The sequence below is a fragment of the Sceloporus undulatus genome, chromosome 2, assembly GCF_019175285.1.
Source record: "Sceloporus undulatus isolate JIND9_A2432 ecotype Alabama chromosome 2, SceUnd_v1.1, whole genome shotgun sequence".
Taxonomy (NCBI): Eukaryota; Metazoa; Chordata; class Lepidosauria; order Squamata; family Phrynosomatidae; genus Sceloporus; species Sceloporus undulatus.
Window position 1 is genome coordinate 310,482,391 of NC_056523.1, and position 14,408 is coordinate 310,496,798.

At 42.8% G+C, this 14,408-nt stretch overlaps 1 protein-coding gene across 4 annotated transcripts in view; it reads right to left on the minus strand.

The window, feature by feature from the left end:
* RAI14 (retinoic acid induced 14) overlaps positions 1–13,845 on the minus strand; it is a 32,302-nt gene extending 18,457 nt beyond the window's left edge. For 3 of the 4 annotated variants that reach the window (XM_042451752.1, XM_042451751.1, XM_042451749.1), the window contains exons 1-5: positions 13,819–13,845; positions 4,336–4,424; positions 2,934–2,998; positions 1,502–1,559; positions 96–166 (exon numbers count right to left, since the gene is read on the minus strand). In XM_042451752.1, the coding sequence (XP_042307686.1) occupies positions 96–166; positions 1,502–1,559; positions 2,934–2,998; positions 4,336–4,378 (237 nt within the window). In that variant the 5' untranslated portion in view covers positions 4,379–4,424; positions 13,819–13,845. Of the gene's footprint in view, positions 1–95; positions 167–1,501; positions 1,560–2,933; positions 2,999–4,335; positions 4,425–13,818 lie in introns of those variants that run through there. The other variant, XM_042451753.1, reaches the window with a different exon arrangement.
* Between the last annotated feature and the right edge of the window lie 563 nt (positions 13,846–14,408).

Sequence of the window (14,408 nt, forward strand, 5' to 3'; positions counted from 1 at the left end):
TTCCTAAAAGTTTTTAGAATGAGATTTTATGAACTGAAACATTAATAATAACTGTAAAAAATTCAAAATTTATCCATGAGATAATAACTACATACCGCATCTTTGATGTTAACTGGACATTTGTGTTCACATAAGAGCTGAACTACTTGAAGGCAGCCACATGCAGCTTAAAAAAAGGGAGAGAGTTGCAGAATTAGCAGTGTTTTTTTGAAAACGACTTCCAGAGCAGCAGCTGTGTCAGTCTGATTCTGCAAAGTTCATAGTTCAGCACACCTGTACCACATTCCCATAAAATACTTAGGACAGAGTCCATTCAATTGCAGCTTCACAGCACAGGCTCCTTTAGCCATGTAAACACCAAGAAAAAGACCCATGAAGGACAGCAACTGCACGCTAACACTATTATTTATTTATTTATTTATTTATTTATTTATTTATTTATTTATTTATTTATTTATTATCCCGCTCTTTCCCCAGAACTGGGACCCAGGGCAGTTCACATTAAAAGAACAATACAGTTAAAATCATAGAAAAGTGATACATTAAAATAGAATTAAATTGTTACAGTATTAAAATAGATTACTTATTAAAAGAATAAAAATACAATTTAAAAGATAAAATTTTAAAACACTTAAAATGATACAATACCCTAAGCTGGTCCTTTAAGAACATTCCATTTTAAAAAACCTGGATGCATAAGAAGGTCTTAGCCTGCTGGCGGAAGGCCAACAAAGAGGGGGCCAGTCTGGTCTTCTTGGGCACTCTTCTCAGTCCTACATAAAAACTGCCTTACTATAGTAGAACAAACAAAATACCTGCCTGGAATGCCAATCTAGCCCTTCTGTCTATCTTCAGCAGCAACCAACCAAAAATCAAGGGCATGATGGAAATAGTACATCTGGTATGCAGGAAGATCAGAGTTTTGAAAAATTACTTTTTAGACTACAAGTTCAAGAATCTATCAGCAAGGGGTTTCTAGGAATTGACATGCAGTTAGGGAACCATTCTCATATACTTTGTGACTGCATAAATTGTTGCACCTTATTCAACTTGTATAAGGAGGTATTCAATATCTCCTAGCACAAAGTTTCCTCTATTTGCTTGGCAATGCAACTGTTTCTCACACTGGTTCAGTAACTGTGTACAGCTCTGACTTCCCTTCTCCATGAGCCAAGTTGACCACAGACTGGCTTGTAGAACACACTGCAAGATTCCTATCCAGAAGCCATAACTACTTGCTGTACCACCACTGGCTGTCAATCTCTCTCCTACCTCTCCATGTTTGTCTTCCGTTTTCCAACTCCACATTTCACCAGAGCTTTCTGTTTCACTAAATAGGGCCTCAGATCTATCCCCCCCTCCCCACAACTTAAACCATGCTGTGGGAAAGGTGGAAGAGCAAAATATTTTTCCCAAGCTATGATGAAGTTGACAACATGGGCGGAGTGAGAAGTGGGACTTAATTACAGTGAGGCAGTACAGGAAAATATAGCGTATGCACCTGCATAGTGTAAAGCTGTTTTTCCAGAGTTATCTGTGCTATCGGATGGACATTTAGCCTGTAGAAAGGGAGAGAAAAAAGAAGACAGTCAGTAAGACAAGGAATACAGTTTTCAAGTTGTATGCCATCTTTGGTAAACTGCTTTCAAGGGAGTACTAAAGAAGTTCTGAGAGCCATTCAGAGCATTTTAGAACAGTGTTTCTTAAACAATCTCATGTGAGGGATCAGCAGGTTTTCCCTTTCTCCCATGTGCCAAGGACTATGCAGACTTGGTGTTCAAGGAAGAGCTTGAAGAATTTATTTTGGAGGTTACAATTCCCAGAATGCTCCAGTCAGAATGGCCAAGCGGATACTGAGAATTGTAACACACACCCACCCCTCAATAACTCTTCCAAGCTCTGGTTCAATGCCCCTTGATCTGCAAGGACTAGGATCAGTTTTCCCTTGATTTGTTAAACATGGAAATACACCCTAAACAAGAGGTATGAGTAACTGTTTTAAACTAAGACCCTAAAATTTGTAATGAAAATGTAAGGTCTGTCTTAAGTCTAATAGGACACAGTGATTTTTTAGAAAGAAAATGAAATCATTCCCCTAGCAAAATGTGAAGAAGCTGTAGTTCAATCTGTTATTTTATATACACACTACCAAAGGTATTTGAAGACAAATCAGACAAGAACTATTTTTAGTTGGGAGATTTAACCACCTTCCAGAATAAACACAGTGTTTGTTTTGGCAACTGCAGCCCTCATTACTCATTAGGCCTACACTGAAGCAGTCCCTTCAGATGCTACAGACCAAGAGTTCACAGTATCTACACATATGCCACCATACTGGACCATTACCTACTGGATTGTAACAGCCCGAATCAAGCTGCAGTTCAGGCATCAGGACTAGCACAACTGTGAGGCAGTGAAGCAACTATCTCAGTCTGCAGAGGCTAGGGAGAGCAGCAAGAATATCCTCCTGGCTCTTCCTCCTGAACTCCCCATGCATTTCTCTCTGTCAGCAGATAAAGCTCTGAATACTGCAGAAAGCGTTTTAAGCTTCCCTACAAATTAGGCTGCTGGTAGAAAGCACTTTCCCATTGCCAAGTGGTGGAACCCAGACCTTCTGTTCATGCATTATGGAGATGGATTCCACCTTGTTCTTTGCCTGAGGAAGCAAAATTCTTGGGTTGCCCCTGTCAGGCATCACAATACCATCGAACCAGTTTTCACTAACTGAAGTTGGAGAGGGAAGCAATGAAAGACAACTTAGTTTAAGGCTCTCCTGATTCTCACAATCATAAGGTTTATTAACATGAAGGATTTGGTGGCAAACTCTTCTAAGTTCCCCTTGAGAGGCTGCCTTGTAGAAAAACTTAAAAGCCTGCTCATGTTTACTAGGAATCGGAAGTGCTACTGAAGAGAAACGAACTGTGATACTTCACCTGAAGGAGCCTCTTGATACAATCTGGGTGGCTGTTCTTGGCAGCAAGATGCAAAGCACTGTGGCCTGTGTAAACAGAAATTGATTTCAGATACTGTGGGTAAGGTGAGATGTGCTATTAAAACCAAAATGATACTTACAATTTGGAGCACTGTACAAGAGATTTACAGAGAAGGAATGTGCCTCTCTAGAAGAACTTATCTGAACTACTCTTAAATGTACTGATGCTGTATAAGATGGTAAGACCTGGCCAAGCTGGCTGAAGGGTTCTAGGAACACACACACTCTCTCTGGCTTTTCTTCACAAATGAAGAGTCAGGAAGGACTCATCCCATGCTTTCTAATCCTTCGAGCCTGTGCAATGGATTTTTCTGGTGGAGTGCAGCGTGCACAGAATTGGCCTCACCCTTTAAACCAGAGGTTTGTCTGCTGAGGCCTTGGGAAGCATGGACGGTGGCAGTGAGGTCCTCAGGTCATAGGTTTGATTAGAGTTTCCTTCTTTTAGATGGTTTACCTTACAGGGTTAGATGAGCATCATATGCCCGGGTTTGAGATTAGAATTTTCCTTCTCCTAGGATGGTTGCCATAAGGCTAGAGCCCATCCTGCCCTTTGGCGCTCTTGGTCAGACCCTTCGGTTGTGACCTGTCTGGCATGGGAGGCCCTACCGGTGGCTATTATACCACCGCCAGCATAGCTCACAACTTTATTTGGGTACATAAACCTCTCCCCCACGCCAAGGGGGCGTCAATGGAGAGGTCTAGGAACTACAGCCCCCTCAAATGACTTTTCCAAGCTTACAATATCTGACAAAGCCATGCTGACTGGGCCTAAGTTTTTGCCCATTTAAAACTCTACACATATGCACTAAAGAGGAATCCAGTGGTTCTGTAGTAGTTGGACCAAAGAGAGGCTAGGATGGGTCTGAAAAACCTGAACTCAGTTCTCAATACCTGGGGAGTACTGGAATTCATGACAGCTCACTGATTTTTGTCACTCAGAACAAAGTGTTCATTTTGGGAAATTGAACCCAACAAAGCAAACACTTTTTGGAAAAGACATGCTGTGCATGTTCTAGCTGTTCTGAGCTATGCCTGGTGTTTTTAGTTGAGAAAGCTTGAAAGACAACACTCTGATGAGAAGTTACTAATCAGAAAAATAACCTTGGGCAAGACAGATCTACAACTTGACATAAAACATTCTCCCTCAATTTGATGCCATCTAGAGGTATTGGACATGCTGAGGATGATGGGATTGTAAACTTAGTGGAAGGCACCAAGGTTGGGGAAGATTGGTATAAAGCACATGCACAAGTTCATATATTAGTGAAGCCTGAAAAAAGTCAACTATTTGTATGTTCTGAGGATGCAAAAAAGCAAAGTGAGAGGAAAACATGCAAACATACCTGTTCCATCCTGTGATGCTACATCTGCACCGTGAGCCAACATGATCCTGAGGCATTCTCCATGCCCTTTGGAGGCAGCCAGGTGGAAACTGGAAGAAAGGGAAAAGATCTGATTGGTTGTGCCAGCAGCTATGTATTTTCAACTTAGCTTAGAATACTCCACTGTAAGAAATGAGGAAGCTACTGGTATAGACACAGTCAAGATGTGGTTTTGAGATAATGTTCAATTTATTTACATAGATATTCTCCTAGGAAACACATGGCAGTGTTCTCACAAGCAGAATGCCCAGAGTGAGTTTTAGGGCTGAGGTAGGATTTGAACCATGTGGGTCACAGTCCTTAGGGTTATTCAGATGGTGAAAATGATCCAGGTAGACTCTGGGTTGAATCTTTGTTGTTCACATCCATTGAGGGTTTTTTTTGGGGGGGGGGGGAGGCTGCCAAAACCCCCACTTAACCCAGGATAATTGAGGTTAGATTTTTTTTCTGAGTTTTTCTAAAAGATTCGCATTGTCGACTATTTGAATAATCTATGTGAACAGACCCAGAATAAACTGGGATAAAACTCTGCATGCCTTAAACATGCTTTGAATACATTTCATCATCGACTCCATCTTTATTCGAGTGCTGACATGTGTGAGCAACCAAACGTGCAGAGATGCACACAGATGTGGTTCCATAGTATGAATAACAAACCTGGAATGCGTGAGTGAGATTATTTGTATAGTTGCACTAAAAACCAACATGTGAATGACCCACTGTCTGATATTTTGATCCAGCCTTCTCAACCTGGTGCCTTTCTGACAGTTCTGCCATCAGCTTCAGCCCATGGTTGCAGATGATGGAAACTGTTAACTCAAAACATCTGGAAGACACCAGACTGTAGAAGGCTGCTCTAGCCACTATTCAACACACAATCCCAATAACTATAAGCACTTTTGATCATTATAAATAAATATTGTTATTAAAATTATAAACATCAATCATTATAATAAGAATTTCTTAATGCTTTCAAGTTGTTATTATAACCATCATTGAGAAATATGAACTGATTACATTACAATATTTCAGAGTGGTGTAAAACAATACTATAAAACAATACATAAAACTAATACACAATACCTACAATACACAATATCTTCATACAAAACAATACATAAAATCAATAAGTGATTTCTTAAAATCTATATTGAATATATGACAGGCTGAATGCCACTAGTAAGTCTTGTACAAATAGGCAAGAACGTAAATACAAGAGTTCACAGTGCATTTTTATTATCAAAGGGTAAGCCACTACATTAAATGCCATGCTTTGAACATCTGCAGAGTAGACTCCAGGATCAAGTGACATCACCATGAGGGCCTTTCCAGATCACTCATGGGCCAAGCAGAGCTGTAGTGGAGAAAATGTCTCTCTCGGGTAAAGTAGCATGGTTTTAAATGCTGTGTGTGTGTGTGTGTATTATCAGTATAGTAACCCTTACCATTGCACTCACACTGTTTTTAAATACAGAAAGCTGCCTTGGGCACTCCTTTGAAAAGTGAAAAAGCAATGTAAATAAAATAAGCTATATAGTTTAGGCTAGTGTATACTGTCTGAGAACCATAACCACTTGTCTCTTTCAGGAAGGGAGTTGTCAACTGCATGGGGTTCATATGTAATATAAAGCATACTCAAGGCAATATTGTTGAGCATGCTTAATGTTAACCTGTCTCAAGAGGCAGTCAGGTGTTTATAAAAGCCTATAAATCACTATCAGGGGGAAAATGAGTAATTTACACACATATACAATGTTAATCTCCAATCAGTTTAACAGTCCTTTTTAGGTATTTCATGATTTAGAAACTCTTTCTTCCACTCCCACCTACTGTCCCTTGGGAAGGGCAGGCTCTCCTACATTCAAGTGCAAGAAGCTTCATTGTTCATGTGGGTTACAGCAGGGATGATAATTTCCTCCATATTGAAGATGGAGAACTGAAGCCAAAAAGGCAGTGACTGGCTTAAGACCACCTACAGTGATGAGGAGAGAGTCTGAGCCATAAGCATTCCTCATTCCAAAGCTTACTGATTTCAAATAGAAGGAGGAAAAGCTTGTGTCTTTTGTAAGGAAAGGAGAGGAAAAGTCCCACACAAGAAGAAATGAATGTTTGAAACAACGGCCTGTTACAGACTGCCAAAATAAAGCTGCTTCGGGTCTCTTTGGAGGTATGCTATTTAAGTGATGCATGGGTCCTAAGAGTCCGGAGGTCGCACCAAAGCCACACTCCATTCATAAGCACCAGAGTGCAGCTTTTGGTGCAGCTTCCGGATTCTTAGGATGCATGCATCTTTTAAACAGCATACATCCAAAGAGACCCAAAGCAGCTTTATTTTGGCAGTCTGTAACAGGCCAACAATAGTAATTGTACAACAGTATCCGAAAGAGGGATATGGGATGGTTCTGTAGCTCTTGACTCATCTACACTGCTGAAGCTAAGGAGGTGTGGATTGGCCATATCCACAAATGGAAGACCACTGGCAACCTCATGAAAAAGTCTCTCTCTCTCTCTCTCTCTCTCTCTCACACACACACACACACAATACACGTACATGTAATACACACCAAGCTTGAAAGTAACATATTAAAAGTAACCATGGTACCTGTAACATGACATTTTGTGGGTAAAGGGAAGCATAATTTTCCAAACCGCATAACGATGGTTAATGTTGCGTTGTTTTTGTGTGATGCGTAACATTTACTTGTTACTCCAAACCGATATTTTTAGCTGATCCTTTTATAGGGGATTTCTGGATACTTTGCTATTTTTAATGCTTAAAACAATGATGATGATGATGATGATGATGATGATGCATTAACTAAAATTTACAGACTAGTTTTTATATACTTATTTTTTTAAATGATGTCTTAAACTGTCTCTGTGTTCCTTTATAGAATCATAGAATTGGAAGAGACCACAAGGGCTATCCAGTCCTACCCCCTGCCATGTGGGTAATTTCAATCAAAGCATCCCCGACAGATGACCATGTGTGTTCCTTTTTACACACACACACACGCACACACACACACCTTCTCACTATAGTAAAGAAACATACATTTTTTAGCTGCATTAGTTGATATGAAAACATACAGGGATATCCAACAGGGTGCTCTGGTTGGCAAAGGTATATTTAGCACAGTGCTACTGTTCAAAATGTTCTTCTACGGTTAAGCCTCCCCATTCCTAGTAACAAGGTGCTGTCTTTTAGGACAAAGGAATATTGTAGAACAGAATCATAAAGTTGAAAGATACCAAAAAGGTCATCCAGTCCAACCTGTGATGGAGTCACTTGGGAGAACTGGGTTCCTGATAGTCAATTCCAGTTTGGGCTGATGGTGAGAGAGAGGCTGCCAGGCAAGGACTAGATATAAAAGGGAGGACTGAGTGACTGGGAAATCAGTTAAGTTACGTGAGTTGAGTTGTTCAAAAGAGTTCTGCTCAGGGGAGTTCAATGCAAAGCAGTTGAGGAGGAGTTTAAGAGAGATGAAGAGAGGTGAAAGGAGTTGAAGGGACCCAAGTTGAGAGAAGGATACTGAGAAAAAGTGTATTGGAGATTGTAAAGCGGAAACTGTGAAATGCCTGCAACTGTAATATTTACGTCACCCTACCACCACCTTGGAACTATTCTACTTAAGTTACTTTCTTGTGAAATCAATATTTATTTGTTACAATAGAAACCTCTGCCTGTGTGAATTCAAAGTCATATAGGCTCATAAAAATGCACTACCGAAAGATATTAAACTTATGGAAGATATTTGGGACCCTAGTTTCTATAAATTTAGGGAAAGTGCATAAAAGGTAAAGGCCAGGTAGGTGTCATTGATGAGGGGGGCTTCTAATAAGTAAGAGGTAAAAGGTAACCTCAAGGCAGAGAGAGGGACCTTACCGCACAGGAGCTCCGCAGAACGGGCTGAGAATGGAACGGAAGGGGCCAGGAATGAGCGGGGAACAAGTGGGGCACACAGAAGTCCCCCACTTGTTCTGTTCCCTTCCCATTCTGTTCCAGAGGACGCAATTTTTGAGAACTGTTCAGAACAGTTCTCAAAAATCGCCTCTTCTGGAATGGAATGGGAACGGAACGAGTGAGGGACTTCCTTGTGTGCAATAAAATGTGCCCCCCACTCGTTCTGTTCCCTTCCTGGACCCCTTTGGACCGTTCTCAGCCCGTCGCAGGAGCCCTGTGTGGTAAGGTCCAAGGTCTCGTGACACCTACCACATAGGAATGCACAATCAAACCACCTCAGACAGATGGCCATCCAAACTCTGTTTAAAAACCTCCAAAGAAGGAGACTCCACAACACTGCAAGGCAGCATATTCCACTGTTGAACAGCTCTTATCACTGGGTAGTTCTTCCTAACATTGAGGTGAAATCTCTTTTCCTGTAGCTTGCATCCATTGTTCTGGGTCCTGTTCTCTGGAGCAGGAGAAAACAAGCTTGCTCCCTCCTCACTATGACATCCCTTCAAATATTTAAACGCTGCTATCATGTCCCCTTTTAACCTTCTCTTCTCTAGTCTAAACATAGCCAGCTCCCTATGTTGCTTCTCACAGGGCATGGTTTCCAGACCTTCTACCGTTTTGGTCACCTTTCTTTGGACATTCTCTAGCTTGGCCTCCTAAGGTGGCTTTATACACACGATTCAAGCAATGAAAAGAAATCCCATCACTCTTTCAAAACCATCCAGTGTTCTATATTTGTTTATACAGTGGTACCCCGGGATACGAATGCGCCGCCTTACGAAATTTCCGGGTTACGAAAAAAATCCATTGAAAAAAACTGTTCCGGGTTACGAAGGTTATTTCGGGTTACGAAAAATTTTTTGGTGCTTTTCGGCGCTATTTCGCACGAAATCGCGGCTTTTCCCCATTAGCGCCTATGGGTTTTTCGGCTTGCGAACTATTCCGGGTTACGAAAGCGGCGGCGGAACGAATTAATTTCGTAACCCGGGGTACCACTGTACCTAGATTCTATTATTAGAGTCTCTAATCAGCTCAAGGCAGAGCTCATGACTCCTCCCCCCCAATTTATCCTCAAAACAACCCTGTAAGGTTGATCAATTACCTGGGAAACAATGAAAGCAAGACACTGATTAAACCAAGATTATCCAGTGAGTTCCATGACTGAGTGGGACTGGAACACGAATCTCTGAGGTTAAGCCAATACCACTGGCTTGCTTACCACGAAAAGGTAAGACTAAAAAGTACTTTGCAAGATTATTTTTGTGTGTCAGACTTTTACTGCATAAGTTTCTTCACTTCTTTTGAAGGCAAAGAAACATGCAGTGGCAAGGAACTGCCAGTGGTAGGGGGGTTGCTTCAACCTCTCTATGGACCTTGAAGACTCACCTTCAATCATGACTCCCACCCAATTTTTTCTTGCATAAAACAGGGAAGACCTTTGTCCATTCAAAAGGGAAGAATGTTCCCATCAAGTGACCTAGGGCCACATTTTGACTACCTCTGGTGTACATGACCCTACACATTACAGGAGATGGCTCATTGTATGGAGAGATGTGATTCTGGTGGCAGCTCCATGCTGTATATAACAGCTAGTTACAAACACTGCCTCCACTACTCATACGCTTTGGCAAACAAGGGTTTGTGACAAATGAGAGGGCTACGATTTCAGACATTAGATGGCCCTCACATACTTGCCACTGCCATATATTGGGGTGGACAACTGTGGCCCTCCAGAGGCATATGGACTACAACTCTCAGAATCCTCAACACTCACAATGTTGACTAGGGCTGTTCAAAGCTGTACCCAAAATTATCCAGAGGACCATAGCAAATGAAGTTTTCAAGACAGACCTAATTTTTTTTAAGGGCAAGTAACACTTATGAACATGCATTAGAGTCCAGTGAAAGAATGCATTTTTGGAAAGGAACTGTATCTGTGCATAGCTGAGAACTGAAACTTGATTACCATGGCACGAATGAATTTGACTTTATAAACAGTTTGTTCCCAATGTTCCCCAAACCCTTACAATTTGGTTGGGCAGAAAAGACATGACAAGATCCTGGCCCAAGGTACAGCTCCCAACTTTGCTAGGAGAAGCATGGGATAAACATTCAAACAAAATCAAATCCATTAAACTCAAGAGCAGTTTACAAAAAGAAAGAGGGGCTGAAACATGGAAACCACACTTCTGGGGTGTTTATATTTCAACAGCATTTACTATAATTAAAACACTTGTATAGTAACGACTTGGCTAAAGCAATGACAGCATTAAACTTTATGGCCAATTTCTTTGTTTGCATAAGCAACTTTGCCAAGTGTAACATACTTCACTGTAATGGTTTGATTTCTACTTAAGGGACAAACAGGAGATGGGGAAGAAACCCTTTAGTGAAAGCTATGTAAGAAGATCACTAGCTCTTTCACCCTCCGTGATTTGGAGATCTGAGAAGGCATGACATTTGCCCACAATGCTAAATTGATAGAAGAAAGGGAGATATAAAACACAAAGAATCAATTATCTGAGAACAGAATGTGGAGTTCAATCTTGAAAATTTACAGAGTACATTATTTAGCTGTGCAAAAGCCTGCAGGGTTGCACTACTACAGTACAGAATGCAACTCACCTAGGTGTCACACACATCAGCTGCATCCGTACTGCAGAAATAATGCAGTTTGACAATGCTTTAACTGCCACGATTCCTTGCTATGGTTTCCTGAGATTTGTAGTTTGTTTTGGCATCAGCGCTCTCTGGGAAAAAAGGCTAAATATCTCACAAAACTGCAAGTCCTAGAATTCTATAGAATTGGACCATGGCAGTTAAAGTGCATTGTTTCTGTAGTCAAGATACAGCCATCATCCAAATAATGTCTGGCACAGTTAAATACTGATGACCACTGCTAAGTTACTAGTGGAGCTTCATAGCCACTGGCCATAAAATGTAACAAGCTTATCTATACAAGAAAAGTGGAAATAACTCTAGTACTGAAAAATCTATAAACTGAATCCATAAAGTTGAATAGATCTCTCTCAACAGCTCTACTCATTATTCCAAAAGGGAATATTTTAGGTCTGGAGGACTGGAAATTCTCTCTCACCTGTCCCCAAACCAATTTTCCTTCTTCAGCCACTCCACATTCCCTCCAAATTGCAGCATGCAAATTGCAGCATGCAGAAGATACTGGACTCAGCAGCAGCTAGCAATTGCTAACAAGCCAGGAGCTTTGTTGCTATCCTGAACTGGGTGAGTATTGCTTCTTGAGTCCAACCTGGGCCAGAGCTAGCAGGTGTGGCCTCAAGAAGCAACAAGGCTCATCTGGCTACAATGTTTTTGACTGATCCTTAGACTAAAGATGGCCACTCAGCGCCACAAGTGAAGAGCTTATGGAAGGTGATGTGTCACTGGAAGTTGAGGTTGGATAGCAATCTCTAAGGGATGATTTAACAATAATAATAATTTTTATTTATAGACCGCTATTCCGCAGTGATCATAGCGGTGTACAGTAAAACTGCAAAACAATACAAAAAATTGCAAGGCCTGTCTCCCCCTCAAGATGGTGGTTGGAGGAGGGCTCTTTGTCGGCCAGCTTCTCTCCCCTCAAGATGGTGGTTGGAGGAGGGCTCTTTGTCTTTCCAGGACTGGGCCCCCCTCTCTCCCCCCTCAAGATGGTGGTTGGAGGAGGGCTCTTGGTCTTCCAGGTCTGGCCTCTCTCCCCCTCAAGATGGTGGTTGGAGGAGGGCTCTTGGTCTTCAAGGTCTGGCGCTCTCTCCCCCTCAAGATGGTGGTTGGAGGAGGGCCTTTGTCTCCGGCCTGGCCTCTCTCCCCTCAAGATGGTGGGTGGGAGGGCTCTTTGCTTCCAGGCCCAGGCTTCTCCTCCCCCTCAAGATGGTGGTGGAGGAGGGCTCTTTGTCTTCCAGGACTGGCCGCTCTCCCCCTCAAGATGGTGGTTGGAGGAGGGCTCTTTGTCTTCCAGGTCTGGCCTCGTCTCCCCCTCAAGATGGTGGTTGGAGGAGGGCTCTTTGTCTTCCAGGCCAGGCTTCCTCCCCCCAAGATGGTGGTTGGAGGAGGGCTCTTTGTCTTCCAGGCCAGGCTTCTCTCCCCTCAAGATGGTGGTTGGAGGAGGGCTCTTTGTCTCCAGGTCCTGGCCCTCTCTCCCCCTAATGGTTGGTTGGAGGGAGGGCTCTTTGTCTCCAGGTCGGCCTCTCTCCCTCAAGATGGTGGTTGGAGAGGGCTCTTTGTCTTCCAGGACTGGCCTCTCTCCCCCTCAAGATGGTGGTTGGAGGAGGGCTCTTGTCTTCCAGCCTGGCCTCTCCCCCTCAAGATGGTGGTTGGAGGAGGGCTCTTTGTCTTCCAGCCGGCTTCTCTCCCCCTCTCAAGATGGTGTTGGAGGAGGGCTCTTTGTCTTCCAGGCTGGCCTCTCTCCCCCTCAAGATGGTGGTTGGAGGAGGGCTCTTGTCTTCCAGGCCAGGCCTCTCTCCCCCTCAAGATGGTGATTGGAGGAGGGCTCTTTGTCTTCCAGGCCTGGCCTCTCCCCCCCAAGATGGTGTGTTGGAGGAGGGCTCTTTGTCTTCCAGCCAGGCCTCTCCCCTCAAGATGGTGTGGAGGAGGGCTCTTTGTCTTCCAGCCTGGCCTCTCCCCCTCAAGATGGTGGTTGGAGGAGAAGCTGGATCCCTTCACTGTCAGGGTTTAGACTAGATAACCATGGGGATTCCCATCCAATGCCAATGGCTAACCCATATGAGCTTGCCTGAAATCCTCAGCAGAAGCTCTGTTGTATTTTCTGGTGCCATGACAGGCTAATTTGGTGAAAATTGGTTTGAGGACAGGTGAGAATTTCTGTGTAGTAGCATCGCAGCTGTGGCACTCTTGCCTGAAGAAAGTCAGGCACTATCCTTCTTGACCTCTTGGCAGGTATCCAATGTTGAACTGTTTTGTAGAGTTTTTGATCTTCAGAACCAAGGTGGTATTTCTGGTGCTTTCAGGGCTATTTATTTATTTATTAAAAACCCTGCTGAATCTCAAATTAAACATTATTTTTGTTTGTTTTGTCATTGTACAGCTCCCTGGGAGCTCTTGGTGGCTGAGAAGCAAAAAAATAAATACTTATAAAAGTAAATAAACTCTATGCTTCTATTATTCTGGGTAGAACTTTAGGGATACAGGTTTTTAGCTTCAAATAAGCACTGTCTGGAGTACATGCTTGGTTCTGAGTGAAAACATCCCCTCTATAAAGCAAACTGATTCCATCACATCTTCTCTTCCCTTTTCCGGTTTTCCCCATCGTGCGAATGATCAGCCTCTTTCAAAGAAGCACGATTCACTTGGCAACAACTGCCCTGATTGATGGCTTCCCGAAGGACAAATAGCTGTGCACAAGCAGAAAAGATTGGGGAAAAAAGATACCAAGGCTGTTTAAGGCCTCTATGACAGTGGTGATAAACCAGGGCCCCTAAAAGACAGGAGTTCGAGTTGCTTATCACTACCTTAAGGACAGCTGGCCATCTCTCAAGGTTCGCTCCCTTCCTCAGCTGCTATGGCTCTATCCCTGTTTGGTAACCCCTTGGTCTTTCAAGAGAGTTGAAGGAAAGGACAGAATGCAATCCTTTCCATTTCCTGTCTTTTGCTCCAAGCCCAAGGACTTCTCTTGTCTTGCAGCTTCCACTTCAACACATCCAAACTAGTTGAAATCTGGACCCTGTTCCAGCAACATTGCCTCAGCCACTTCAGCAACTACAATAAATCTAAAAGTAGACTCTTTGGGCCAGTTTGCACATGGAACCTCCTTATTTACTGACCATAGCCAGTAAGTGTTGCTTCACAGATCTGAAGGAGTCATCACAAGTTCAAATCCAATTTTCCCACAGGGGACCATTCATGTGTTCTGATCAGGGCCATTAAGTGTTGATAGGAGCAGTGATATATCTGATGTTTTACAATGTATAGTTATCTGGTATCAGTGCAAATAATTTCTATGCAACTGGAAGTGAGAGAATGAAAACCTCTTTACATTAGCTAGGAATGAATGTACGAAACCCAGAGAAGGGGCAGGTAGAACCAAACCAACAGAAACTGC